The 26,226-nt window shown below is 39.6% G+C and overlaps 2 protein-coding genes across 2 annotated transcripts; both read left to right on the forward strand.

Moving 5' to 3' along the window:
- Window positions 1-311: 311 nt before the first annotated feature.
- Window positions 312-13,444, forward strand: tmem86a (transmembrane protein 86A). Its single transcript, XM_007571759.2, has 3 exons — window positions 312-489; window positions 6,408-6,672; window positions 7,733-13,444. Exons 1-3 carry the CDS (start codon window positions 469-471, stop codon window positions 8,158-8,160), a joined length of 714 nt encoding a protein of 237 aa, XP_007571821.1. The 5' UTR covers window positions 312-468; the 3' UTR covers window positions 8,161-13,444.
- On the forward strand, window positions 8,197-26,176 carry LOC103151624 (lysoplasmalogenase-like protein TMEM86A). The gene is made up of 3 exons (XM_007571790.2): window positions 8,197-8,343; window positions 19,139-19,403; window positions 20,464-26,176. The coding sequence occupies exons 1-3, from the start codon at window positions 8,197-8,199 to the stop codon at window positions 20,889-20,891; spliced, it is 840 nt and encodes a 279-aa protein (XP_007571852.1). The 3' UTR covers window positions 20,892-26,176.
- The last annotated feature ends 50 nt before the right edge of the window (window positions 26,177-26,226 follow it).

Below are 26,226 nucleotides of genomic sequence, written 5' to 3' on the forward strand. Positions count from 1 at the left end.
TAGATAGATAGATAGATAGATAGATAGATAGATTTTCGAAGTAATTTACGGGTTTGTCCATTAATCCGATTTAGCCCAGCATAGCTAAGGATTGTGTTACAAAATCGACTATAAGCTCAGCCCCTGATGCCGAAAAGCTCCATTTCTGAAAATGTAAATAAAGGCCATCTGCTTCAATATGTAAACACCGCTCTGACTCCTCCTATCAGGACGTCTCTAACGACTGGGCCCGCCCATTTTACCAGCACTCTCTGCTCCTATTGGTCAAAATGGTAGGCCTGCCCACGTTAACGTGCTTCTGTTCCCTCCTTCCGGGATGTTGGACCGCCCACAGGATCGAGGACAAAAACAATCGGCATCCCTCTGACAGTGCTGCGCAAACAAGGAGATCCAAGCGAATTAAAAAGCGGTTTAGATATATTTAAACTGTTTTTGTCTTTCAATCGACACGTCAGCTTCAGGGGAGAAATGGTGTCTCCGGTAACAGTGGTGAGTATCAGCGTCAAAACCGGCGTTTTAAACAGTCACGTACCGATAAGAAAAGCGGCGTCAGTTTATTTTCCACAGTGTAACATACTCTGTTTCAGGCACATTCAGCGCACGTTGTAGTTTGGGGGAAGTCAGCGCATGTTTTCTGGATGATTATTTAATCGCTAATAATAATAATAGAAATGTAGTTCCTGCATGTGTTCCAGGAACACAATGCGGAAACTTTGTTTTTTCATCGCATCTCTTTCATTTGTCATTTGGCGCTACAGCGGCTCTGTCAGTTTTGAGACGATTGCTCATATTTCAGAATGCACCTCCGACTAAAAAAAAAAGAAAGAAAGAAAGAAAGAAAGAAAGCGCTTCATCATGTGACTCAGTCGAGCCTTTCTTTGCCTTATTTTCTTTCCTGTATCCCTCGGTAAACGCATGCGCCAAGCAGAGCCCGCATATGGCTTTCCTTCCATCTCCTTTGCTTTAGCACAGCTAAACGTCGACTCCTCCGTGGCGACATAACTCGGGAAATCGTTTTATTTTTGACAAATAAACAACAACGAGACGCTCATGAATAACTTACGCGAACCCAGCCTCTCCTTACTTTGAAAGAGCCTCTATGAAATGTCACCCCGCGTGGAGGGGCCTTGAAGAATGGTGTGGGGTGTCTTGGCCTGTGGTAAACCTCGATGTGTGAGGGGAGCCTGTGTTGAGGAATGTCTGCCATACACACTAGTTGCCTGAGTGATACGGATGCTGTGCAGGTCGGCAGTTTTCCCCATGAAAACTAGGAACTGCAGTTCCATGAAAACCCTTTGAAACTGTGCAGTCCTCCAGCTTTTAAAGGGAAACATTATGTAAAATTTGAGGACTTTGCAACTACTAGTAAAAACTTTACATGACTTAAGAGTACTATTTTTTTTATCCTTTTAACCTTGTATTAATTTCAAATACTCTAAGTAGTGTATCATTTTGATGTGGAAGGATAATGATAAATTGTTTTTGTTGTTTTCTTGTTTACAAAAAAAAAGAAAAGAAAAGAAAATACTAAATGCCTGGCATTCAGTACTCTGGGGAAGCATCGAACATCTAGAGACTAATTTTCCCAGAACTGTTCAAGAGTGCCTCTGAAAATCATTTTCAAATCTTCGCACTGGATGAAGGTCAGGCCTGGGAATGCACTATTCTAACATAATAAGCTTTGATGTAAACCATCCTGTTTCAGTTGTATATTTATAGTCATTGTGTTGTACGGTGAATTTCCGCCATAGTCCCAAGTCATATGCAGCTTAAGCCAGGTTTTCTTTTAGGATTACACTGTACTGTTGCTCCATCCATTTTCTCAAGTCTAACATTTCCTACCCCGACTGATATTTCTTTTTTAAAATTTAAATCTTGTCCCCTTTGACCACAGTGCCTTCAGGTTACCTTTAAACGTCTCCACAAATTTATGTTACGTTGTGTTCTTTTGTCTTCATGATCATTTCTTCACTCAGTGTTCTCCTAAAGACATCCGAGGTTTTCACAATACAACAGGATTATGTGCTAACTCACCTCCGTGGGCCATTATGTGTTCTAGTTTTTATTTAGACATGTTAGAGTCTATATTTTTATTTCTAAGAAATATAGACTCTGCCAAAAAAAAACTCCGAGTTATTTTTCTCTTATTTCATACATATCCATCCATTTTCTTGGATGGATGAAAATGGATGGATTTTCCCTCCCGACTAGGCACCAGTCGGGAGGGTTGCTGGTGCCTATCTCCAGCTAACGTTCCGGGCGAGAGGCGGGGTTCACCCTGGACAGGTCGCCAGTCTGTCGCAGGGCAACTTCATACATATATATTGCTCTATTTGATCTAAATCACATAAAACCCTAACAGTATATACATTCAAGTTTGTGGTTGCGGCAAATTGGGGAAAAACTCCAAGGGGAACTGGTACTTTTGCAAAACTTTGCATCTGTTAAGCTCTTAAAAAAGAAAAGTATCAAAGTCAAATGAAACATATGAAGGTGTTTATTGCCACATAAATGCCATCATTTGTATCATCTGTGTGCAAAAGAGCCTACATGTTTGCCCTTGTTTTTATTTCTGTCTCTAAACTAGGTTTTGATAAACACTGCCATGCTCGGCACCATCTGCCAAACCAACTGTTGTGTGCTCTTAAGGGAAGTCATCAAGTTTTTGTCCTTCTGCAGACTGCATCAAATCAAACCCAGTTTCACAAAAATATTTCCACCTCTGTCACCAAGAATTTTTTTTTTTTTTTTTTTTTTTTTTTTGTAGGACCATCGTTATCCGTTTGATCTAATTAGGTGATTTTCTAGACACCTTTAACATAAAAGTAATAAGTGCTTGTTACATTAAAATGGTCTTTCTGAAAATGAGCATTGTCGTATGATTAAAATGCCAGCTGTGCCTGCTAGGTTCTTACTTGTATTACACTTGCCCTCTTCCAGATTGAGTGTCTGAGTGTCTTTAAATATTTCTGTGTATCGTGTTACACACCCACAGTGGTTGGGTAGATGCCATCCTGGATGGATCTCATTTGGCACTTCAGAGCGTCTAGTTTGTGTTGGCTTCTATGGTAGCTGCTTGTTTCTTCCTGGATTAAATCTTCCAGGCTACATCACAACCTCAGAGAAGTTACTCATGGACATAACAGTTTGTCAACAACTTTCATTAGTGTGCTTAAGTTTTCTGTGTAGTGTTTGTTTTTTTGTTGTTTTTTTTCTTAACCTGTAACCTGCATCTTTGTTGCTTCATGTAGCCTTAGAAATACAACCTGCACATGTCTGGAAGATATATCAAGAAAAAAGAGAATATGGATCTCAGTTATTGGATATTTTTACTTTGCGCGGACGTTCCATCTGATTGATCACTCCACCAAAAATATCCCATGACTTTCTTGTAACTGTCAAGCCAATCATTAACAAACAGTGTTATGGTTCAACAGTCAACAGGGAGACGGGTGTTTGCCATGCAGATTAAAATTTATTGACATCCCTGGTAATTACATATAACAGGCTTTAAAACAAATTAAGCTTTTCTTGCAGTTAATATAATCTCGTCATGTAAAAATACATAACTTTTAACACAATCACTATGCATGTGCATCTTAATAGGCGCATCAGTGCTGCACATCTTAAAATTCCTGTTAAATAAATGTTACAGATGCATTTTGAGTGGTTTTAAATGAATCGCACTAAACTTTGATTTAAATTATTTTAAGATTTTTTTTTTTTTTGTTTAAAACATATTTTCCACTGGTTCTAATAATGTGGATGGAGCTGTATGTGTCAAAGCAGCCTTTCTACAGTAACAAACTTTATTTTGTCGCGTCATTAATCAAACGTCTGCACAGTAGTAAAAATATACATTTTGCTCGCCTCTAAATTAAGGCAGATGACAGCCGGCCGTCTCACAGGACTAACTGTTGTCACTAACACCTCTCCGTCTGCAGGGTTCGCACAGACAAACACACGTCTCATGGAAAGCAAAACTATAGATAGACAAACTTTGTGTCTCAATGAACTTTCAGCGATACACGTTGAGACGGTATCAAAAATATCAACAGTATTAAGCGAAATCTCTGAACAGAAAAGCGAGATCAGTCCCGAGAGAAATAATATAAATATATAAAATACTGCTTGTATTTTTAGCAAGCAGTAATTTTTCAGTTTACCTCAGATATTCACATTCATCACTTAATATTACAGTTAAATCCAAATTACCATTCATTTTCTCTTAAAAAGTAAAAATAAAAAAAAGCAATGTTTTTGAAGTTTTTATATTTTTTTTTTCTTAAATATCTTAACCTCTCTTAACTATATTTTCACCCTTTTAACACCAAACACATACATTCGTATTTTATCTCAAGCAGAACAAACAAACAAACAAAACAGTGCAACATGAAAATGTTGTGGTTTTGCTGTGCAGACACATGATAAACATGGCGGTGATGTTGGCTAGTCTGGTACTACTGGCTCTGTTTATGTTTCCGTTCGGCCCCCTTTTGGCCTCGGTAGCCACAACATGGACTCTCACGCGCAGTACGGCAAAGTTTATAACGCTGAGATGTGACTTAGCTCCTGTGACTATTGCTAAATGTCTGCAGTGATAGCTGGGAAAGCAGATATCACTGCTTTTCCAGGAATCTGAAAAAAAATATATCAAATATATACACAAGTGAAGTTCCAGGGTTCTTCTGTCTGCAACATTGCAACTTGACTGATTCTGTAAATTTGAAGTAAAAAAAAAAAACAACAACAAAAAAACAAATTAAAAAAGATAGATATTTAATCTAGATTGACAATTCTTCAAATATCATTGTTCATAATAAAAACTATTTAATGTGCATTTCAGCATAATTAAATAACTGGTTTCAGCAGAGAATTGTACTTATTTAAAATAAGAACAAGAAATCCTAGATATGATCATTCACCCTTCATAGTCCAGAGAGATAAAAAGCCTGTTGCCACTTTATTAGGTACACCTTACTGTTTTTGTCTTCGGAACTGCCCTGATTCTTCATGGCATGGATTTAATTAGCTATCACCAATCTCCCTTTGAGTGTTTGTTCCATATTGACATGACTGTATAATTTATTTGTAGGAGCCACAGGTTGCAGACCTGGCTGGTGTAGCAGCATATTTTACAACCTGAGGTTAAACATATAGAAAGGCTGGTGCCCGTGGAACCTTTAAGCTTCCTTGTCCTTCTTTTGCTACAAAGAAGCTGAAGTAATAAGTTAGTTTTGAACTAAAACTCTAAATAGATTGTGGATTTTTTTTTATTTTATAAATTTATATATAACATGTATTCTTCCTTGTTTTTCTTCTTAATTAAAGTGTCAGCTTTTTGCTGGTTTCTCTAATTTTGCTCTAGCATGTTTGTGTGTGTCTGCTCCCTGTTGTTTTCCTGCTGGCTGCTGGATATATCTGACACACCAGGGCGATCTCATATATTGTACCCCATCCTGTAGTGTAATTTAGTTCACTCTTGTATTTGAGGTGTTGTGCAATCTATGTCTTCTCTTTCCTCCGGGAGAGTGGGCTGTATGACCGACAGTAACCCCTCATTCTCTCTCACCTTCTGTTCCCGTCTTCACCTCCTATTTCCCCCAGCTGCCATTTAAAAACCGATAAACCTTCCTCACATATTGTACTCCTACCCCGAAAGACCTTTAAGCTTCCCGGTCCTTCTTTTGTCTTTCTTTTCCTTCACCTTTATTTGAACTCTTGCAGTTTTCCTTTTACAAATCAACATCTTTTGCCCTGCCACTTGTCATTCATTTTTCACAAGCACTGTTCTCCCTTCTTTCCTATCTGTTTTTTTTTTTGCCCCACTTTTATCCTCCTTACTTCTGCTTCAATGAACCCTCACTTAATTCCTTTTCCTCTCAACACGACTTTTCCACTTCGTGTTTGTCTGCTGCTCTGGCTTGAGAATAATTCCCAGAACATTCTATGGTCTGCGCTTTTTAATCCTGCTGGGCCTTTTTTTCCTTTAACCGGAAAAAGAATCTGACTGATAATGCATTGGGGAACTGGAACATGAGACTGAATATATTTCTTAAGAACTTTAGTGATAAAAGGAGAAGATAGAAAATCTTGTCTGGCAAAAAATAAAAAGAGAAAAGGTTACTAAGAGTCAATGGCATGTGGCTGTAGACTTTTGGATTTCCCCTTTAGGTTTGCATTTCCCCTTTAGCTCTTAGGCCAAGCAACAAGACATGTGCATGTCTAGTATGAATTACATGAAAACCAAACATGACTTAAGCACTTTCAACCCAACCCATGATACTTTTAAGAAAAATTTTTTTGCCAAAAAATGTTAAATTTCTATACGTCACACTCAAAAACACAGGACTGTTTTAACCACTAGAATACCTTCTGTTATAATTAAATGCTAAATCTCCTTCCAGGTGAAGAGCGAAGGCCCCAAACTGGTGCCGTTCTTCAAGGCAACCTGTGTTTACTTCGTCCTGTGGCTGCCCACCTCGAGCCCTTCCTGGTTCAGTGCCCTCATCAAATGTCTGCCCATCTTCTGCCTGTGGGTGTTTCTGCTGGCTCACGGATTCAGCTTCCTCGGTGCTCACTCCAGCGCCCGCAAGATTCTGGCTGGTCTCATCTTTTCAGCTCTGGGTGATGCCTTTCTCATCTGGCAGGAGCAGGGATACTTTGTCCATGGTGAGGAGAATAGTTGTCGTATATTTTTAACAGAGGTGATACGGTGGCAAAGCAAACATGATTCCTTGCCCGGCAGCTAACTAGTGCTCTGTGAAATGTTTGAAAACTTCTTGTAAAAAAGAAAAAAAAAAGCTTTGAAGATCACTTTTAGAAAACCTCCTGAAAATGTGAGATCTTGGCGTCAACAAGACTATATGTCTACATATATATGAAAACCAGTTTCAAAATTAGCCCATCATCACAAACATGAAGATGTTTAGACTTGGCTAAACTCCATTGGAACCTTTACTGGAAATATGTGCTTTGACCAGTTGAGATACAGATCACAGTCATCAGACCCAAGTCCAGTAGAAAAACAAGTTAAGCGAGATAATGAGTGTATATAAGAAGACCCTGACACGTGACACTGAAAATGAAGGTTGTCTGCAATATTAACAGACACACATACCTACAACCGTACGGCTGGTCTTACAGGTTTGCCGCATTTTTGTCTTGACGATTAAAATCTCAGTTTGACAGTACAAGTCGAGGAAACTGCTTTAAGGATTGCTAGGAGGAAAAATAAGCCACATTGGGAACAGCAAAATATTTCTACCGAGATCTGACAGTGTTAGTGAGTGAGTGGTGGTCCACTTTTGTTTCCAGCCCACAAGTAATCAACTCAGCGTTAATGGAGAAGTGAAAGAAATTAAAGCATCCATACATTTCAGAATCTGGCCAAGTTCAAATTTTCTGTTTGATTACCAATCAAAAAGAAAAAAGTCACTACATCTGGGTTTATTTACTACATTTTCCTGTGTACCCAGTAAAGTGAGTCATTCAATTGCATGATTAAAGGATACAATCCAGCTGTGATTTTTTTTTTTGTAGCAAATATACACTGGCAATGAAGTCAAAACTGTGTGATCACATATGGATTTCAACAGCAACATTTTATAAAATATAGTGTTTGTAAAAAGCACACAACCTCCCGCCCCCCAGCCATTTCTGCTCAGACTGTTTCTGAGTCAATCAAAACTGCAATTTTCTATTCTGTTGAAAGTGCTTCTTCTTCTTGCAGGTCTTCTCATGTTCGCCATCACCCACATCCTTTATTCATCCGCCTTTGGGATGAAGCCAATAAACGTGCGCGCTGGCCTGGTGATCACTGCGGTGTCCGCCCTGTGCTACCTCCTGCTGTACCCCTACCTGTCCGGACCCTTCACCTACCTGGTGGCCGTCTACATCGCTCTGATTGGCTTCATGGGTTGGAGAGCCATCGCGGGCCTGCAGCTCACCAACGACCTCTGGACCTGGACCAAGCTGTCGGCCTGCCTGGGCGCCATGCTCTTCATGGTCTCCGACCTCACCATCGCCGTCAACAAGTTCTGCTTCCCCGTGCCCCACTCCCGAGCCATCATCATGGCCACCTACTATGCCGCCCAGATGCTCATAGCTCTGTCCGCCGTCGAGTGCCAGGACGCGGAGGTTTCCCGGAAGAGGACGTGAGGTGACGTGGTCTCCAGGAAACACGAGGCTGGGGAGATGGCTCCAACTCCGGCCTTGAGTGATCATGGACGCACCTCACTGCCAGATCTCAAACCCCCAGCCTTCATCGTGGTGCGGCGCTCCCACACAATTGTTATCATGGCAACTGATCCACTACACGACGATCTCCCTGCGATCCCACTAGTATGGTAGTCTCATATGTATCTTTTTATGAAGAAGATACCTTAGTATTTACTCTAGCCTCTCTCGAATGCAATCAAACCTTAAAAAAAATGCTGTGTCTCAACCAAGTTATTAAGAAGGCAAGTGTAGAATTGATATCCTTCTATAGAACTCATTAATTTACTTGCAGCTAAGTTGATTTAAGGGGAGCAAGTTCCTGGGCACCTTCAAGTAGAGAGAGCAGTTTTCTGCGAGTGTGTGTTTGCAGTTTTGTGATTGATTTACACTGTTACCTCACTGTCCATACAGTGCTTTTGACGCACAGTCTCCATACAGATACAACGCCACACATTTGTACTTTTGAGTGGTCCATTAAGACAATTTCTAGTTTTTGCTTTAGTCATGCAAATTCTTCCAAAAGGGATATTTTTTATACAAACCATTGCCCTTATCTGAGGCTCTAGGTTCCTTTTCATAGGGTGCTAATCTTGGAGCTTAAGGCATGTACATACTTATTTAATGAATTATCTGCAGTCCCTTTCATTTCATTTGTAACAACTTCTCTTCTTTTTTGTTAAATATGCTCTTTACACTCCGACTGAGTCTGCTTAAATGAATAGAATATTTTTTTTTTCTTCCTTTAAGACACCATCGAATAACTAGATGAAAATAAGATGACTAGTAGATGTTGTTTCTGGAAGCTCGATCCTTCAGTTTTAGGATCTAATTGGTCCTGCAGGTGCAGCATGTTTCACCGTACATGCATCGCCTGTCGAAGTTGCACCTTCAACAGCGCCACGCCTGACACTAACACATCGTGCTGGTTTAGTTATTAGGGAGGTTCCTTGCGGGTCTTGTTGTCTGACTCAATCAGCTGACCCGTGCTGCTAATGGCCGTGTTATGAAAACAGAAAAAGAAAGGGCTTTGTAGCCGGCCGGACTCATTTCATTGATAAACTCTGCCGGCAGAGTCTGCAACTATGAAGGCATTCGCTCACTCGGAACGACACGCACACACAGATTTACGCAACGCGGTAGAAAGCGTCTTGTCATGCGAGGGAACAGTTATCCCATTTTTCCAGACTCTTCCTTCGCACCGGAAATCTCTGAAAAATCCACTACAGCTTCAGCTTATCCTCGACGAGACTAATTGTAGTTTTTCTTCCCCTTCATTCCCACTGTTGTTTCTTTTAAGTTATCTTATTTTGAAGTGTCTTACTGAACCAACTCTACATTTTTGCACGCCTTTTAGAGTGCGGGTGTTTCCGTCTTAACTGTTGAGAGGAAGTCAGACCCAGCTCAAATACTGCGACCCGACAAATGAAGCAGACACACTGGGTATGTTCAAGTATTCGTATAAAGACTCCTAACTCTTTTTTTTTTTAACTCACTCCTCTTTCTAACTGCAGCTGTATTATATAAGTCACAGAAACTGTCGGTTTTAATTACTTTTGGCTGAACAGATCTAAACTCTGAACTTTACTGTTTCTGTTGCTGGACGTGCTTTGCTTTACCAGGCAGCGCCTTGGTATTACTATCTTGAAATTTTCCACATTTGCAATCACGAATCTTGGATAGATTTTATGTGACAAAGAAAGACATATCTATGTCATAAAAGTCTTCTGGTGTATTTCTCTACCAGCTTTCTCTCCCAACGTCCATTTTTTTTTTTTTTTTACAACCGATCTAAGAGGTTTTCTTCCAGAATTATCTTGAATTTAACTCCATCCATCACCCCGTCCACCAGCAATTTAATTTAAGCTAATTTCCTTGAGGAAAATAAACAAAAGTATTTTTGATTTAACCGCATTTCATCTTTTGGGATCTTAACCAATAGTTGCCCTGTCAGCAGATTCTCTCACCTGAGCTGCTAGCATTGCAGAAGTCCTGAAAAAAAAAAAAAAAAAGTTTTGACTGAACTAATGAGGGATCACATTTTGTCCTGTAGGAATATGCTTTAGGAACTGAGAGGAATTACAAAGGCTGACATGGAATAACCTGTGTGTAGAATGTTTACACTATAAACAGGCATGGAAAATGATTGCTCCTCGTTCTGGGTCAATGACCCACAGAGCTGCCAGCATCGCCAAACACACACACACACACACACACACACATCAAAATGTGTTTGCATCACATGAGCCACCGTGACGAGGTCTGCAGACAGACCACGGTGTCATGCCTGACCAAGAAAAACACCAGTTCCCAGCAGCCTTTTTTGATCACTTCTTTGTCAGACAGTTCCTCAATCTCCTTTTGCCGTGTCAGTGCTTTTGTCGGCACTATCTTTCTGCTTTGTCCGCCAATCTCTTTCACTGCTCTGCACATATATGAGCGCCAGTCTTGTGTTCCATGTTTTAATTAATCCTCCCGGCATTGCAGAGTTCTTGCACGGAGTTTTCCACTCTGATAAAAATAAACCTTTGCGCTTAGAAGCTATCAGAGGTCTACTAGAAGACGTGCATTAGTCTGCCTGCTGCGTCCTAATAAGACGGAGTAAGTGGAGTGAATAAAGAAGTGAAGTAGAGAAGATGGATAACTCGGATGATTCTAGCATACAGTCTCGAGCCGAACCAAGAGGGGGCTGGTAATATTAAGCCAGGCAGGCTTATTTATCCTCAGTGTGTGGGCAATTTATGTAAGCAGTGCTCCTTTGTATGGAGCCAGAAAAAGCCGTCTGACTTTTGTTCCTTCTTCTGGAATGGTCCCACGCCAGAGGCACGATTCACTCAAGTATCCCTAAAATATTCTTGAGGAAGCATATGTCTTTTGAGACAAGTGTTTTTAGAGAGTGGTGTATGGTCATGTTTAAGTTGTCCTTTTTTTTAAAAAAAAAAAAGTTTTCCATTGATTTAATCAAATGCGTTGCAAAAGTATTAGAACCTCTTGAACCTTTTGACATTTGTCTTAACAGCCACAAATCTCAGTGTGTTTTGATGGGATTTTTAAGGTGTTTGACAAACAGGAAGCTGTGCTGTTGTGATTTAGTTGAAAAAGGAAGCAGGATTTTATGATATCCTTACAAATAATCGGAAGATTGTGCCGTTAGCATCTATTCAGCCCCCATCGGGTAAATATTTTTCTGCAGCTTATTTGGGGGGGGGTATGTATGAAGAGAGAATGAACCTCCTGCAGGGCCTCCAATTTGCCCCGAAGATTTCCATTTTCTTCCCATCTATCTTCTTGTCCATTCAGATTCTCTGCAGCAAACCATCCCCACAGCATAATGCTGCCACCACCATGTTTCATGGTGGGTCCAGAGTGTTAGCCTTTTGCTCACTGAGCTGTGGATCTCTGCAGCTCATCCAGTGGTATCACAGACCTCTTGAATGAAGAAAATCATTCTAATTATTTTTTTTCCTTGCTCTTGTCTGCCACATTTTGGCACACAAGTTTGGAGATACTCATTTGTATTGCCTTGTTGCTGAAAATGTGCTATATAAATAAAATTACCTTTACCTTTACTCATTTAATTTAAAGCCTGCTGTAGGTTTCTCCACATCTTTATCCCTGACCTGTCCAGTCTGTTTCTTGACCGTCTAGATCTTCACTGTTTTCTGACAGAAACTCTGAGACCTTCAGATGCAAGATCACTTTTCTAATAACATGACCTTTGAAGGCAGCTAATTGGAATGGATTTTATATTAGGGCGAAAGGGGCCAAATGCATATGCTTACCACTCTTTTCATATTTTTTTTTTTGTGGGATCAAAATTTAGAAAACCATTTATGATTCACCTTCACAGAATCATAACCTACTTTGTTTTGGTCTATAGCATATAATCTGAATAAAATACTCTGGTTTCTTGTTGCAACATGAAACGTGAACTTTTTTTTTTTTTTATCGAGGTAATAAATCTTCTGCAAGGCAACTGTATATTTGATTGAGGCAGACGTAACAAGAAACTGTTTATAGTACTGGGTCTCGCTTATCAAACACCCTTTTGTCTCCGGCTCAGCGTTGCATATGGCCGTCCTTCGCCCCGGGGATGTTATTGCTGAGCGGCATTTCACTTGGAATAAGATGAGCCGCTGAAATATGACACACAGCGGGAAGAGTCTCCCCCCATCCATCAGGTTAGCTCCCATCCTGTTGCCCCACAGGTGGCAGACCAGCAGGCGCATCACTTTACCCCGCTCTGTCAACAACGCTGTTGTTCTGAGCTTTTCATGCACAGACAAAAGGAGACCTGGGAGAGTCTGAACGCTTTTGGCCTGAGTTAAGCTGGAACCAATTGCTGTTGTATTATAAAAAGAAAAAAAAAGTGTGTGTGTTTTGAAAAATGCTATCCCTTGAGTTTCTATTTCTCTTTCGTCTGTGTTTTTAACTAATTTTCTTGTAGCTTTTACTTTGAAACATTTGCTGTTAATGCACTGTGCTCATGACCATCTGCAGGTGACAGTCAATACAGTGAGCTGAAAAGTTTTTTTTTTTTTCTCTTTACTCCTGCTTGACAGATTGAATATATTCTCCACGGGATTGAAGCACTAAACACCCAGAGGTTTTATGATGATGATGATAGGTCTCCAGCATCAGTACGAGTTTATGAGAAGTATGTAAATTGCCACCTTCTCTTTGTATTCAAGCTGCTGTGTGCTGCACTTTTTTGTATCCAGGTTAAGGCCAGTGAGTCTTTAAAACTTGATCTTAAAACAGACCTTTGTTTTTTTTTGTTTTGTTTTTTTTGTACATTATCAATTTAAAGTATAGTCTAAATCTTTTTTTTTTCCTTTCGCTGGAAAACAACTAAAAAAAGAAAAGTAATTTTAAAAGAAGATTCCTTTCCTTTGAAGTGTTATCAACCCTGATGTGTGCAGCTTTCTTTAAAGTATTATCCTTTCAGTTCCAGGAAGTGAGAACCTGAAATATACATTTTGCCATTTGTTTTTGTGTAAAACAATGTTTATTTCCACAAACAAACACAAATAGTTGTTAAAGCCAATAAACATGCATCATTTCTTACAGTTTCCTTATTGTCCTGGATTTTCACTTTGAGATTGATTTTTTATTTTTTTTCCCCCCTCATGACTGTGGATATGATATAATTTATTTGCTGTTGTGAAACTCTGCAATGAATGTGAATATCTGTTGGAGAAATAAATGCAATTGCAATGCAACTTCAGCATAATGTTGTTTGGGCTTTGTTCTTTCCTGGAAACGAGAGGTTCTGCGTCAAAAATGTCAGCTGATATTTATAACTGCAGTGTTTTCTGTTTTGTTTGAAGCTGCTGGTCCTCAGCTGCTAAAGTGCCATGATGGCAGAAAGGGCTGGAGGACAACAGAAAGCTCTGTTCTGGTAACTGCTGCGCTCTGTTGTCCCACTGAGGTGGAAAATTTGCTTTCAGCGCCCTTTAACCCTTGAAACCAGGGATTCTTTCGCTCTCGCTCTATGTCCTCATTTTCTATTTACAGCGATGAGAAAAAACTATTTAGCCACTTACATATTTGTTCTGTTTTCCAATATCTGACGCACATAAATGTTTCAAGTCATCAAACTAAAATTTGAGAAAGAGATTAACTGAATAAAAATACAAAATCCGGTTTTGGTTAACCACATCAACAAGACTGTAAAAAAAATAATAATAATAATAATATCACTTAAACCGAACTTCGTGAAACAGTCTAAAAACAACATCTTGTGCCCAGAGTGAAAACTTTACAAAACTATGTACTATAGTTACCTACCTGAAGCTGTTTATTTTCAAAACCCATTAAATGGGGCTTAAATTAAACAATTCTGCAGTGAACTGAGTGGGCCAAAATTACTTGTAAGAGTTAATGGCAATAATCTCAAAATCTTGACCACAGCAGTTCCCGCCTGAATGGTGCACCCAGTTATTAGGATCGGAGGTAATTAGTTTTTCAGATAGGATCTGGTTCGCTTGGCTAACTCTTTTCTTTATTCAATGAAACCATCGTTCAAAAGCTAAGTTTTGTATTTATCCAGCTTGTCTTTGTGTGTCTGCACAACCTATAAAGGTAGCAAACAGATTTTCTTTCCAACATCTAAGCCACTCCTGCCCCGTCCCCCCTTTGACTCTTTTAAATGTCTGCCTTTCAGGTGCAGATTAAGTCACGCAATCAAAGAACTCCAGTCTTAGTGGTTCACAGAGGTTTCTTTGTAGGGACCTCTTTGTGAAACATCATGTGAACTCGTTGCAACACCCTATAAACATGTGTGTTTAATGCAACAATCTCATTCTCAAGTAAACTAAAAGGTTTGCCTCTTAAACTCTGACACAACACTCTTTCATGCTGTTCCCCCTGGGCAGCAGTCTCCAGGTTCTGTATTCAAGGTTTCACTTCACTTCCACTTTTTTCTTCACCACAGAGGAACCGGAAAGTACCAGTGATGCCTGTTGGTGCTTAATTGATTTGAACTGGCAAGCTTACTTGACAGGTCTCTGGTGGGTCCAGTGGGAACCAGGACCAGTGATGTAAGGAGTAACTTTGCTCTCTCAGATTGACAGCTAAATACCAGAACACACTCACTCATAGGGAACACAAGGCCTCTTTTCAAAGCAAGGGCTTTTAAAGACGCCGTCAAGCACACAACAGAATCCATCAATTTACACGTACACCGAGAACACAGCACATCAGAAAGACATCAGCCCTGAACTCTGGAGTTGTAGGAGTAAATGTGCTGAATTCAACTCAGCTGTTGGGTCACTTGATGACACAGGACCAGTTCCTATAAAAATAGAAAGTGAAAATCTATTAAGGGCTGCAGTTCTTGCAAAAACCAGAATAAAAAAAAAACAACAACACACGTATAAAGGTCTTTCTGACTTTAATGGTGGAGTGAACAAAGCCTGATTGCTGCATTGGTTTTCTATGCAGGCTTACATGTTTCTACTTTATCAGAATTGCATCTAATCTGATAGAGAAAATGCTGTTAGACAAGAACTGGAAAGGCAACAGCCCTCAGCATTAATCTGCAACTGAAGACAGAAATGGAACACTGACATCTAGCGTCCATTAAATTAATTACCAAGTTACCAATAAAATAGATTAATGATTATAATCATGACAATGACAAAAATTATCACTATAATAATCATAATTATAATAAGACCTCATTCTATCACAAATAAGCTCAAAGCAATATTAACAGTAATATTAGACTGAAACCTTGGTAGTTTTCTGGACCATTGTTGCATTTCAAACTAGATTTAATGGACTTAAAAAAAATGACCAGAACATAAATTGACCACAAAAAATGTCGGGGTATGGAGCAAGTACTTTCTTGTTTACCTGGAACATTTAGAAGAAATGTTGTATCACTAAGTGTTTCAAATTTTTTAGAAAGTTTTCAGCATTAAATTTAGACATGTTAGTTTAGAAGTGGCAACAGCTCATATTTTCTGAGGGGAAAACTCCTCAGAAACTCCTACATTTAAAGTGATGTTATAAACTTCAAGTTATGTTCTGAAGCTCTAATAAAAACAAACACAATCTCAGTGGATCATTCACAATATTTTATAAACAAAGGTCCCTCTGGACACATCACTCGTGTTTTATTTACTAAATATGTGAATGTTACTAAGTTCCTCTGATTCAGTTTTACATTGTAAACACCATGACATTACCATACGTTTATGGCTATAAACACTGGGTTTCAATCCTAACAAGACTGAAAGCCAATCTTGTTNTTCATGTAGCCTTAGAAATACAACCTGCACATGTCTGGAAGATATATCAAGAAAAAAGAGAATATGGATCTCAGTTATTGGATATTTTTACTTTGCGCGGACGTTCCATCTGATTGATCACTCCACCAAAAATATCCCATGACTTTCTTGTAACTGTCAAGCCAATCATTAACAAACAGTGTTATGGTTCAACAGTCAACAGGGAGACGGGTGTTTGCCATGCAGATTAAAATTTATTGACATCCCTGGTAATTACATATAACAGGCTTTAAAACAAATTAAGCTTTTCTTGCAGTTAATATAATCTCGTCATGTAAAAATACATAACTTTTAACACAATCACTATGCATGTGCATCTTAATAGGCGCATCAGTGCTGCACATCTTAAAATTCCTGTTAAATAAATGTTACAGATGCATTTTGAGTGGTTTTAAATGAATCGCACTAAACTTTGATTTAAATTATTTTAAGATTTTTTTTTTTTTTGTTTAAAACATATTTTCCACTGGTTCTAATAATGTGGATGGAGCTGTATGTGTCAAAGCAGCCTTTCTACAGTAACAAACTTTATTTTGTCGCGTCATTAATCAAACGTCTGCACAGTAGTAAAAATACACATTTTGCTCGCCTCTAAATTAAGGCAGATGACAGCCGACCGTCTCACAGGACTAACTGTTGTCACTAACACCTCTCCGTCTGCAGGGTTCGCACAGACAAACACACGTCTCATGGAAAGCAAAACTATAGATAGACAAACTTTGTGTCTCAATGAACTTTCAGCGATACACGTTGAGACGGTATCAACAATATCAACAGTATTAAGCGAAATCTCTGAACAGAAAAGCGAGATCAGTCCCGAGAGAAATAATATAAATATATAAAATACTGCTTGTATTTTTAGCAAGCAGTAATTTTTCAGTTTACCTCAGATATTCACATTCATCACTTAATATTACAGTTAAATCCAAATTACCATTCATTTTCTCTTAAAAAGTAAAAATAAAAAAAAGCAATGTTTTTGAAGTTTTTATATTTTTTTTTTCTTAAATATCTTAACCTCTCTTAACTATATTTTCACCCTTTTAACACCAAACACATACATTCGTATTTTATCTCAAGCAGAACAAACAAACAAACAAAACAGTGCAACATGAAAATGTTGTGGTTTTGCTGTGCAGACACATGATAAACATGGCGGTGATGTTGGCTAGTCTGGTACTACTGGCTCTGTTTATGTTTCCGTTCGGCCCCCTTTTGGCCTCGGTAGCCACAACATGGACTCTCACGCGCAGTACGGCAAAGTTTATAACGCTGAGATGTGACTTAGCTCCTGTGACTATTGCTAAATGTCTGCAGTGATAGCTGGGAAAGCAGATATCACTGCTTTTCCAGGAATCTGAAAAAAAATATATCAAATATATACACAAGTGAAGTTCCAGGGTTCTTCTGTCTGCAACATTGCAACTTGACTGATTCTGTAAATTTGAAGTAAAAAAAAAAAACAACAACAAAAAAACAAATTAAAAAAGATAGATATTTAATCTAGATTGACAATTCTTCAAATATCATTGTTCATAATAAAAACTATTTAATGTGCATTTCAGCATAATTAAATAACTGGTTTCAGCAGAGAATTGTACTTATTTAAAATAAGAACAAGAAATCCTAGATATGATCATTCACCCTTCATAGTCCAGAGAGATAAAAAGCCTGTTGCCACTTTATTAGGTACACCTTACTGTTTTTGTCTTCGGAACTGCCCTGATTCTTCATGGCATGGATTTAATTAGCTATCACCAATCTCCCTTTGAGTGTTTGTTCCATATTGACATGACTGTATAATTTATTTGTAGGAGCCACAGGTTGCAGACCTGGCTGGTGTAGCAGCATATTTTACAACCTGAGGTTAAACATATAGAAAGGCTGGTGCCCGTGGAACCTTTAAGCTTCCTTGTCCTTCTTTTGCTACAAAGAAGCTGAAGTAATAAGTTAGTTTTGAACTAAAACTCTAAATAGATTGTGGATTTTTTTTTATTTTATAAATTTATATATAACATGTATTCTTCCTTGTTTTTCTTCTTAATTAAAGTGTCAGCTTTTTGCTGGTTTCTCTAATTTTGCTCTAGCATGTTTGTGTGTGTCTGCTCCCTGTTGTTTTCCTGCTGGCTGCTGGATATATCTGACACACCAGGGCGATCTCATATATTGTACCCCATCCTGTAGTGTAATTTAGTTCACTCTTGTATTTGAGGTGTTGTGCAATCTATGTCTTCTCTTTCCTCCGGGAGAGTGGGCTGTATGACCGACAGTAACCCCTCATTCTCTCTCACCTTCTGTTCCCGTCTTCACCTCCTATTTCCCCCAGCTGCCATTTAAAAACCGATAAACCTTCCTCACATATTGTACTCCTACCCCGAAAGACCTTTAAGCTTCCCGGTCCTTCTTTTGTCTTTCTTTTCCTTCACCTTTATTTGAACTCTTGCAGTTTTCCTTTTACAAATCAACATCTTTTGCCCTGCCACTTGTCATTCATTTTTCACAAGCACTGTTCTCCCTTCTTTCCTATCTGTTTTTTTTTTTGCCCCACTTTTATCCTCCTTACTTCTGCTTCAATGAACCCTCACTTAATTCCTTTTCCTCTCAACACGACTTTTCCACTTCGTGTTTGTCTGCTGCTCTGGCTTGAGAATAATTCCCAGAACATTCTATGGTCTGCGCTTTTTAATCCTGCTGGGCCTTTTTTCTTTTAACCGGAAAAACAATCTGACTGATAATGCATTGGGGAACTGGAACATGAGACTGAATATATTTCTTAAGAACTTCAGTGATAAAAGGAGAAGATAGAAAATCTTGTCTGGCAAAAAATAAAAAGAGAAAAGGTTACTAAGAGTCAATGGCATGTGGCTGTAGACTTTTGGATTTCCCCTTTAGGTTTGCATTTCCCCTTTAGCTCTTAGGCCAAGCAACAAGACATGTGCATGTCTAGTATGAATTACATGAAAACCAAACATGACTTAAGCACTTTCAACCCAACCCATGATACTTTTAAGAAAAATTTTTTTGCCAAAAAATGTTAAATTTCTATACGTCACACTCAAAAACACAGGACTGTTTTAACCACTAGAATACCTTCTGTTATAATTAAATGCTAAATCTCCTTCCAGGTGAAGAGCGAAGGCCCCAAACTGGTGCCGTTCTTCAAGGCAACCTGTGTTTACTTCGTCCTGTGGCTGCCCACCTCGAGCCCTTCCTGGTTCAGTGCCCTCATCAAATGTCTGCCCATCTTCTGCCTGTGGGTGTTTCTGCTGGCTCACGGATTCAGCTTCCTCGGTGCTCACTCCAGCGCCCGCAAGATTCTGGCTGGTCTCATCTTTTCAGCTCTGGGTGATGCCTTTCTCATCTGGCAGGAGCAGGGATACTTTGTCCATGGTGAGGAGAATAGTTGTCGTATATTTTTAACAGAGGTGATACGGTGGCAAAGCAAACATGATTCCTTGCCCGGCAGCTAACTAGTGCTCTGTGAAATGTTTGAAAACTTCTTGTAAAAAAGAAAAAAAAAAGCTTTGAAGATCACTTTTAGAAAACCTCCTGAAAATGTGAGATCTTGGCGTCAACAAGACTATATGTCTACATATATATGAAAACCAGTTTCAAAATTAGCCCATCATCACAAACATGAAGATGTTTAGACTTGGCTAAACTCCATTGGAACCTTTACTGGAAATATGTGCTTTGACCAGTTGAGATACAGATCACAGTCATCAGACCCAAGTCCAGTAGAAAAACAAGTTAAGCGAGATAATGAGTGTATATAAGAAGACCCTGACACGTGACACTGAAAATGAAGGTTGTCTGCAATATTAACAGACACACATACCTACAACCGTACGGCTGGTCTTACAGGTTTGCCGCATTTTTGTCTTGACGATTAAAATCTCAGTTTGACAGTACAAGTCGAGGAAACTGCTTTAAGGATTGCTAGGAGGAAAAATAAGCCACATTGGGAACAGCAAAATATTTCTACCGAGATCTGACAGTGTTAGTGAGTGAGTGGTGGTCCACTTTTGTTTCCAGCCCACAAGTAATCAACTCAGCGTTAATGGAGAAGTGAAAGAAATTAAAGCATCCATACATTTCAGAATCTGGCCAAGTTCAAATTTTCTGTTTGATTACCAATCAAAAAGAAAAAAGTCACTACATCTGGGTTTATTTACTACATTTTCCTGTGTACCCAGTAAAGTGAGTCATTCAATTGCATGATTAAAGGATACAATCCAGCTGTGATTTTTTTTTTTGTAGCAAATATACACTGGCAATGAAGTCAAAACTGTGTGATCACATATGGATTTCAACAGCAACATTTTATAAAATATAGTGTTTGTAAAAAGCACACAACCTCCCGCCCCCCAGCCATTTCTGCTCAGACTGTTTCTGAGTCAATCAAAACTGCAATTTTCTATTCTGTTGAAAGTGCTTCTTCTTCTTGCAGGTCTTCTCATGTTCGCCATCACCCACATCCTTTATTCATCCGCCTTTGGGATGAAGCCAATAAACGTGCGCGCTGGCCTGGTGATCACTGCGGTGTCCGCCCTGTGCTACCTCCTGCTGTACCCCTACCTGTCCGGACCCTTCACCTACCTGGTGGCCGTCTACATCGCTCTGATTGGCTTCATGGGTTGGAGAGCCATCGCGGGCCTGCAGCTCACCAACGACCTCTGGACCTGGACCAAGCTGTCGGCCTGCCTGGGCGCCATGCTCTTCATGGTCTCCGACCTCACCATCGCCGTCAACAAGTTCTGCTTCCCCGTGCCCCACTCCCGAGCCATCATCATGGCCACCTACTATGCCGCCCAGATGCTCATAGCTCTGTCCGCCGTCGAGTGCCAGGACGCGGAGGTTTCCCGGAAGAGGACGTGAGGTGACGTGGTCTCCAGGAAACACGAGGCTGGGGAGATGGCTCCAACTCCGGCCTTGAGTGATCATGGACGCACCTCACTGCCAGATCTCAAACCCCCAGCCTTCATCGTGGTGCGGCGCTCCCACACAATTGTTATCATGGCAACTGATCCACTACACGACGATCTCCCTGCGATCCCACTAGTATGGTAGTCTCATATGTATCTTTTTATGAAGAAGATACCTTAGTATTTACTCTAGCCTCTCTCGAATGCAATCAAACCTTAAAAAAAATGCTGTGTCTCAACCAAGTTATTAAGAAGGCAAGTGTAGAATTGATATCCTTCTATAGAACTCATTAATTTACTTGCAGCTAAGTTGATTTAAGGGGAGCAAGTTCCTGGGCACCTTCAAGTAGAGAGAGCAGTTTTCTGCGAGTGTGTGTTTGCAGTTTTGTGATTGATTTACACTGTTACCTCACTGTCCATACAGTGCTTTTGACGCACAGTCTCCATACAGATACAACGCCACACATTTGTACTTTTGAGTGGTCCATTAAGACAATTTCTAGTTTTTGCTTTAGTCATGCAAATTCTTCCAAAAGGGATATTTTTTATACAAACCATTGCCCTTATCTGAGGCTCTAGGTTCCTTTTCATAGGGTGCTAATCTTGGAGCTTAAGGCATGTACATACTTATTTAATGAATTATCTGCAGTCCCTTTCATTTCATTTGTAACAACTTCTCTTCTTTTTTGTTAAATATGCTCTTTACACTCCGACTGAGTCTGCTTAAATGAATAGAATATTTTTTTTTTCTTCCTTTAAGACACCATCGAATAACTAGATGAAAATAAGATGACTAGTAGATGTTGTTTCTGGAAGCTCGATCCTTCAGTTTTAGGATCTAATTGGTCCTGCAGGTGCAGCATGTTTCACCGTACATGCATCGCCTGTCGAAGTTGCACCTTCAACAGCGCCACGCCTGACACTAACACATCGTGCTGGTTTAGTTATTAGGGAGGTTCCTTGCGGGTCTTGTTGTCTGACTCAATCAGCTGACCCGTGCTGCTAATGGCCGTGTTATGAAAACAGAAAAAGAAAGGGCTTTGTCGCCGGCCGGACTCATTTCGTTGATAAACTCTGCCGGCAGAGTCTCCAACTATGAAGGCATTCGCTCACTCGGAACGACACGCACACACAGATTTACACAACGCGGTAGAAAGCGTCTTGTCGTGCGAGGGAACAGTTGTCCCATTTTTCCAGACTCTTCCTTCGCGCAGGAAAATCTCTGAAAAATCCACTACAGCTTCAGCTTATCCTCGACGAGACTAATTGTAGTTTTTCTTCCCCTTCATTCCCACTGTTGTTTCTTTTAAGTTATCTTATTTTGAAGTGTCTTACTGAACCAACTCTACATTTTTGCACGCCTTTTAGAGTGCGGGTGTTTCCGTCTTAACTGTTGAGAGGAAGTCAGACCCAGCTCAAATACTGCGACCCGACAAATGAAGCAGACACACTGGGTATGTTCAAGTATTCGTATAAAGACTCCTAACTCTTTTTTTTTTTAACTCACTCCTCTTTCTAACTGCAGCTGTATTATATAAGTCACAGAAACTGTCGGTTTTAATTACTTTTGGCTGAACAGATCTAAACTCTGAACTTTACTGTTTCTGTTGCTGGACGTGCTTTGCTTTACCAGGCAGCGCCTTGGTATTACTATCTTGAAATTTTCCACATTTGCAATCACGAATCTTGGATAGATTTTATGTGACAAAGAAAGACATATCTATGTCATAAAAGTCTTCTGGTGTATTTCTCTACCAGCTTTCTCTCCCAACGTCCATTTTTTTTTTTTTTTTACAACCGATCTAAGAGGTTTTCTTCCAGAATTATCTTGAATTTAACTCCATCCATCACCCCGTCCACCAGCAATTTAATTTAAGCTAATTTCCTTGAGGAAAATAAACAAAAGTATTTTTGATTTAACCGCATTTCATCTTTTGGGATCTTAACCAATAGTTGCCCTGTCAGCAGATTCTCTCACCTGAGCTGCTAGCATTGCAGAAGTCCTGAAAAAAAAAAAAAAAAAGTTTTGACTGAACTAATGAGGGATCACATTTTGTCCTGTAGGAATATGCTTTAGGAACTGAGAGGAATTACAAAGGCTGACATGGAATAACCTGTGTGTAGAATGTTTACACTATAAACAGGCATGGAAAATGATTGCTCCTCGTTCTGGGTCAATGACCCACAGAGCTGCCAGCATCGCCAAACACACACACACACACACACACACACATCAAAATGTGTTTGCATCACATGAGCCACCGTGACGAGGTCTGCAGACAGACCACGGTGTCATGCCTGACCAAGAAAAACACCAGTTCCCAGCAGCCTTTTTTGATCACTTCTTTGTCAGACAGTTCCTCAATCTCCTTTTGCCGTGTCAGTGCTTTTGTCGGCACTATCTTTCTGCTTTGTCCGCCAATCTCTTTCACTGCTCTGCACATATATGAGCGCCAGTCTTGTGTTCCATGTTTTAATTAATCCTCCCGGCATTGCAGAGTTCTTGCACGGAGTTTTCCACTCTGATAAAAATAAACCTTTGCGCTTAGAAGCTATCAGAGGTCTACTAGAAGACGTGCATTAGTCTGCCTGCTGCGTCCTAATAAGACGGAGTAAGTGGAGTGAATAAAGAAGTGAAGTAGAGAAGATGGATAACTCGGATGATTCTAGCATACAGTCTCGAGCCGAACCAAGAGGGGGCTGGTAATATTAAGCCAGGCAGGCTTATTTATCCTCAGTGTGTGGGCAATTTATGTAAGCAGTGCTCCTTTGTATGGAGCCAGAAAAAGCCGTCTGACTTTTGTTCCTTCTTCTGGAATGGTCCCACGCCAGAGGCACGATTCACTCAAGTATCCCTAAAATATTCTTGAGGAAGCATATGTCTTTTGAGACAAGTGTTTTTAGAGAGTGGTGTATGGTCATGTTTAAGTTGTCCTTTTTTTTAAAAAAAAAAAAGTTTTCCATTGATTTAATCAAATGCGTTGCAAAAGTATTAGAACCTCTTGAACCTTTTGACATTTGTCTTAACAGCCACAAATCTCAGTGTGTTTTGATGGGATTTTTAAGGTGTTTGACAAACAGGAAGCTGTGCTGTTGTGATTTAGTTGAAAAAGGAAGCAGGATTTTATGATATCCTTACAAATAATCGGAAGATTGTGCCGTTAGCATCTATTCAGCCCCCATCGGGTAAATATTTTTCTGCAGCTTATTTGGGGGGGGGTATGTATGAAGAGAGAATGAACCTCCTGCAGGGCCTCCAATTTGCCCCGAAGATTTCCATTTTCTTCCCATCTATCTTCTTGTCCATTCAGATTCTCTGCAGCAAACCATCCCCACAGCATAATGCTGCCACCACCATGTTTCATGGTGGGTCCAGAGTGTTAGCCTTTTGCTCACTGAGCTGTGGATCTCTGCAGCTCATCCAGTGGTATCACAGACCTCTTGAATGAAGAAAATCATTCTAATTATTTTTTTTCCTTGCTCTTGTCTGCCACATTTTGGCACACAAGTTTGGAGATACTCATTTGTATTGCCTTGTTGCTGAAAATGTGCTATATAAATAAAATTACCTTTACCTTTACTCATTTAATTTAAAGCCTGCTGTAGGTTTCTCCACATCTTTATCCCTGACCTGTCCAGTCTGTTTCTTGACCGTCTAGATCTTCACTGTTTTCTGACAGAAACTCTGAGACCTTCAGATGCAAGATCACTTTTCTAATAACATGACCTTTGAAGGCAGCTAATTGGAATGGATTTTATATTAGGGCGAAAGGGGCCAAATGCATATGCTTACCACTCTTTTCATATTTTTTTTTTTGTGGGATCAAAATTTAGAAAACCATTTATGATTCACCTTCACAGAATCATAACCTACTTTGTTTTGGTCTATAGCATATAATCTGAATAAAATACTCTGGTTTCTTGTTGCAACATGAAACGTGAACTTTTTTTTTTTTTTATCGAGGTAATAAATCTTCTGCAAGGCAACTGTATATTTGATTGAGGCAGACGTAACAAGAAACTGTTTATAGTACTGGGTCTCGCTTATCAAACACCCTTTTGTCTCCGGCTCAGCGTTGCATATGGCCGTCCTTCGCCCCGGGGATGTTATTGCTGAGCGGCATTTCACTTGGAATAAGATGAGCCGCTGAAATATGACACACAGCGGGAAGAGTCTCCCCCCATCCATCAGGTTAGCTCCCATCCTGTTGCCCCACAGGTGGCAGACCAGCAGGCGCATCACTTTACCCCGCTCTGTCAACAACGCTGTTGTTCTGAGCTTTTCATGCACAGACAAAAGGAGACCTGGGAGAGTCTGAACGCTTTTGGCCTGAGTTAAGCTGGAACCAATTGCTGTTGTATTATAAAAAGAAAAAAAAAGTGTGTGTGTTTTGAAAAATGCTATCCCTTGAGTTTCTATTTCTCTTTCGTCTGTGTTTTTAACTAATTTTCTTGTAGCTTTTACTTTGAAACATTTGCTGTTAATGCACTGTGCTCATGACCATCTGCAGGTGACAGTCAATACAGTGAGCTGAAAAGTTTTTTTTTTTTTCTCTTTACTCCTGCTTGACAGATTGAATATATTCTCCACGGGATTGAAGCACTAAACACCCAGAGGTTTTATGATGATGATGATAGGTCTCCAGCATCAGTACGAGTTTATGAGAAGTATGTAAATTGCCACCTTCTCTTTGTATTCAAGCTGCTGTGTGCTGCACTTTTTTGTATCCAGGTTAAGGCCAGTGAGTCTTTAAAACTTGATCTTAAAACAGACCTTTGTTTTTTTTTGTTTTGTTTTTTTTGTACATTATCAATTTAAAGTATAGTCTAAATCTTTTTTTTTTCCTTTCGCTGGAAAACAACTAAAAAAAGAAAAGTAATTTTAAAAGAAGATTCCTTTCCTTTGAAGTGTTATCAACCCTGATGTGTGCAGCTTTCTTTAAAGTATTATCCTTTCAGTTCCAGGAAGTGAGAACCTGAAATATACATTTTGCCATTTGTTTTTGTGTAAAACAATGTTTATTTCCACAAACAAACACAAATAGTTGTTAAAGCCAATAAACATGCATCATTTCTTACAGTTTCCTTATTGTCCTGGATTTTCACTTTGAGATTGATTTTTTATTTTTTTTCCCCCCTCATGACTGTGGATATGATATAATTTATTTGCTGTTGTGAAACTCTGCAATGAATGTGAATATCTGTTGGAGAAATAAATGCAATTGCAATGCAACTTCAGCATAATGTTGTTTGGGCTTTGTTCTTTCCTGGAAACGAGAGGTTCTGCG

The sequence above is a fragment of the Poecilia formosa genome, unplaced genomic scaffold (genome assembly GCF_000485575.1).
Source record: "Poecilia formosa unplaced genomic scaffold, Poecilia_formosa-5.1.2 Scaffold287, whole genome shotgun sequence".
Taxonomy (NCBI): Eukaryota; Metazoa; Chordata; class Actinopteri; order Cyprinodontiformes; family Poeciliidae; genus Poecilia; species Poecilia formosa.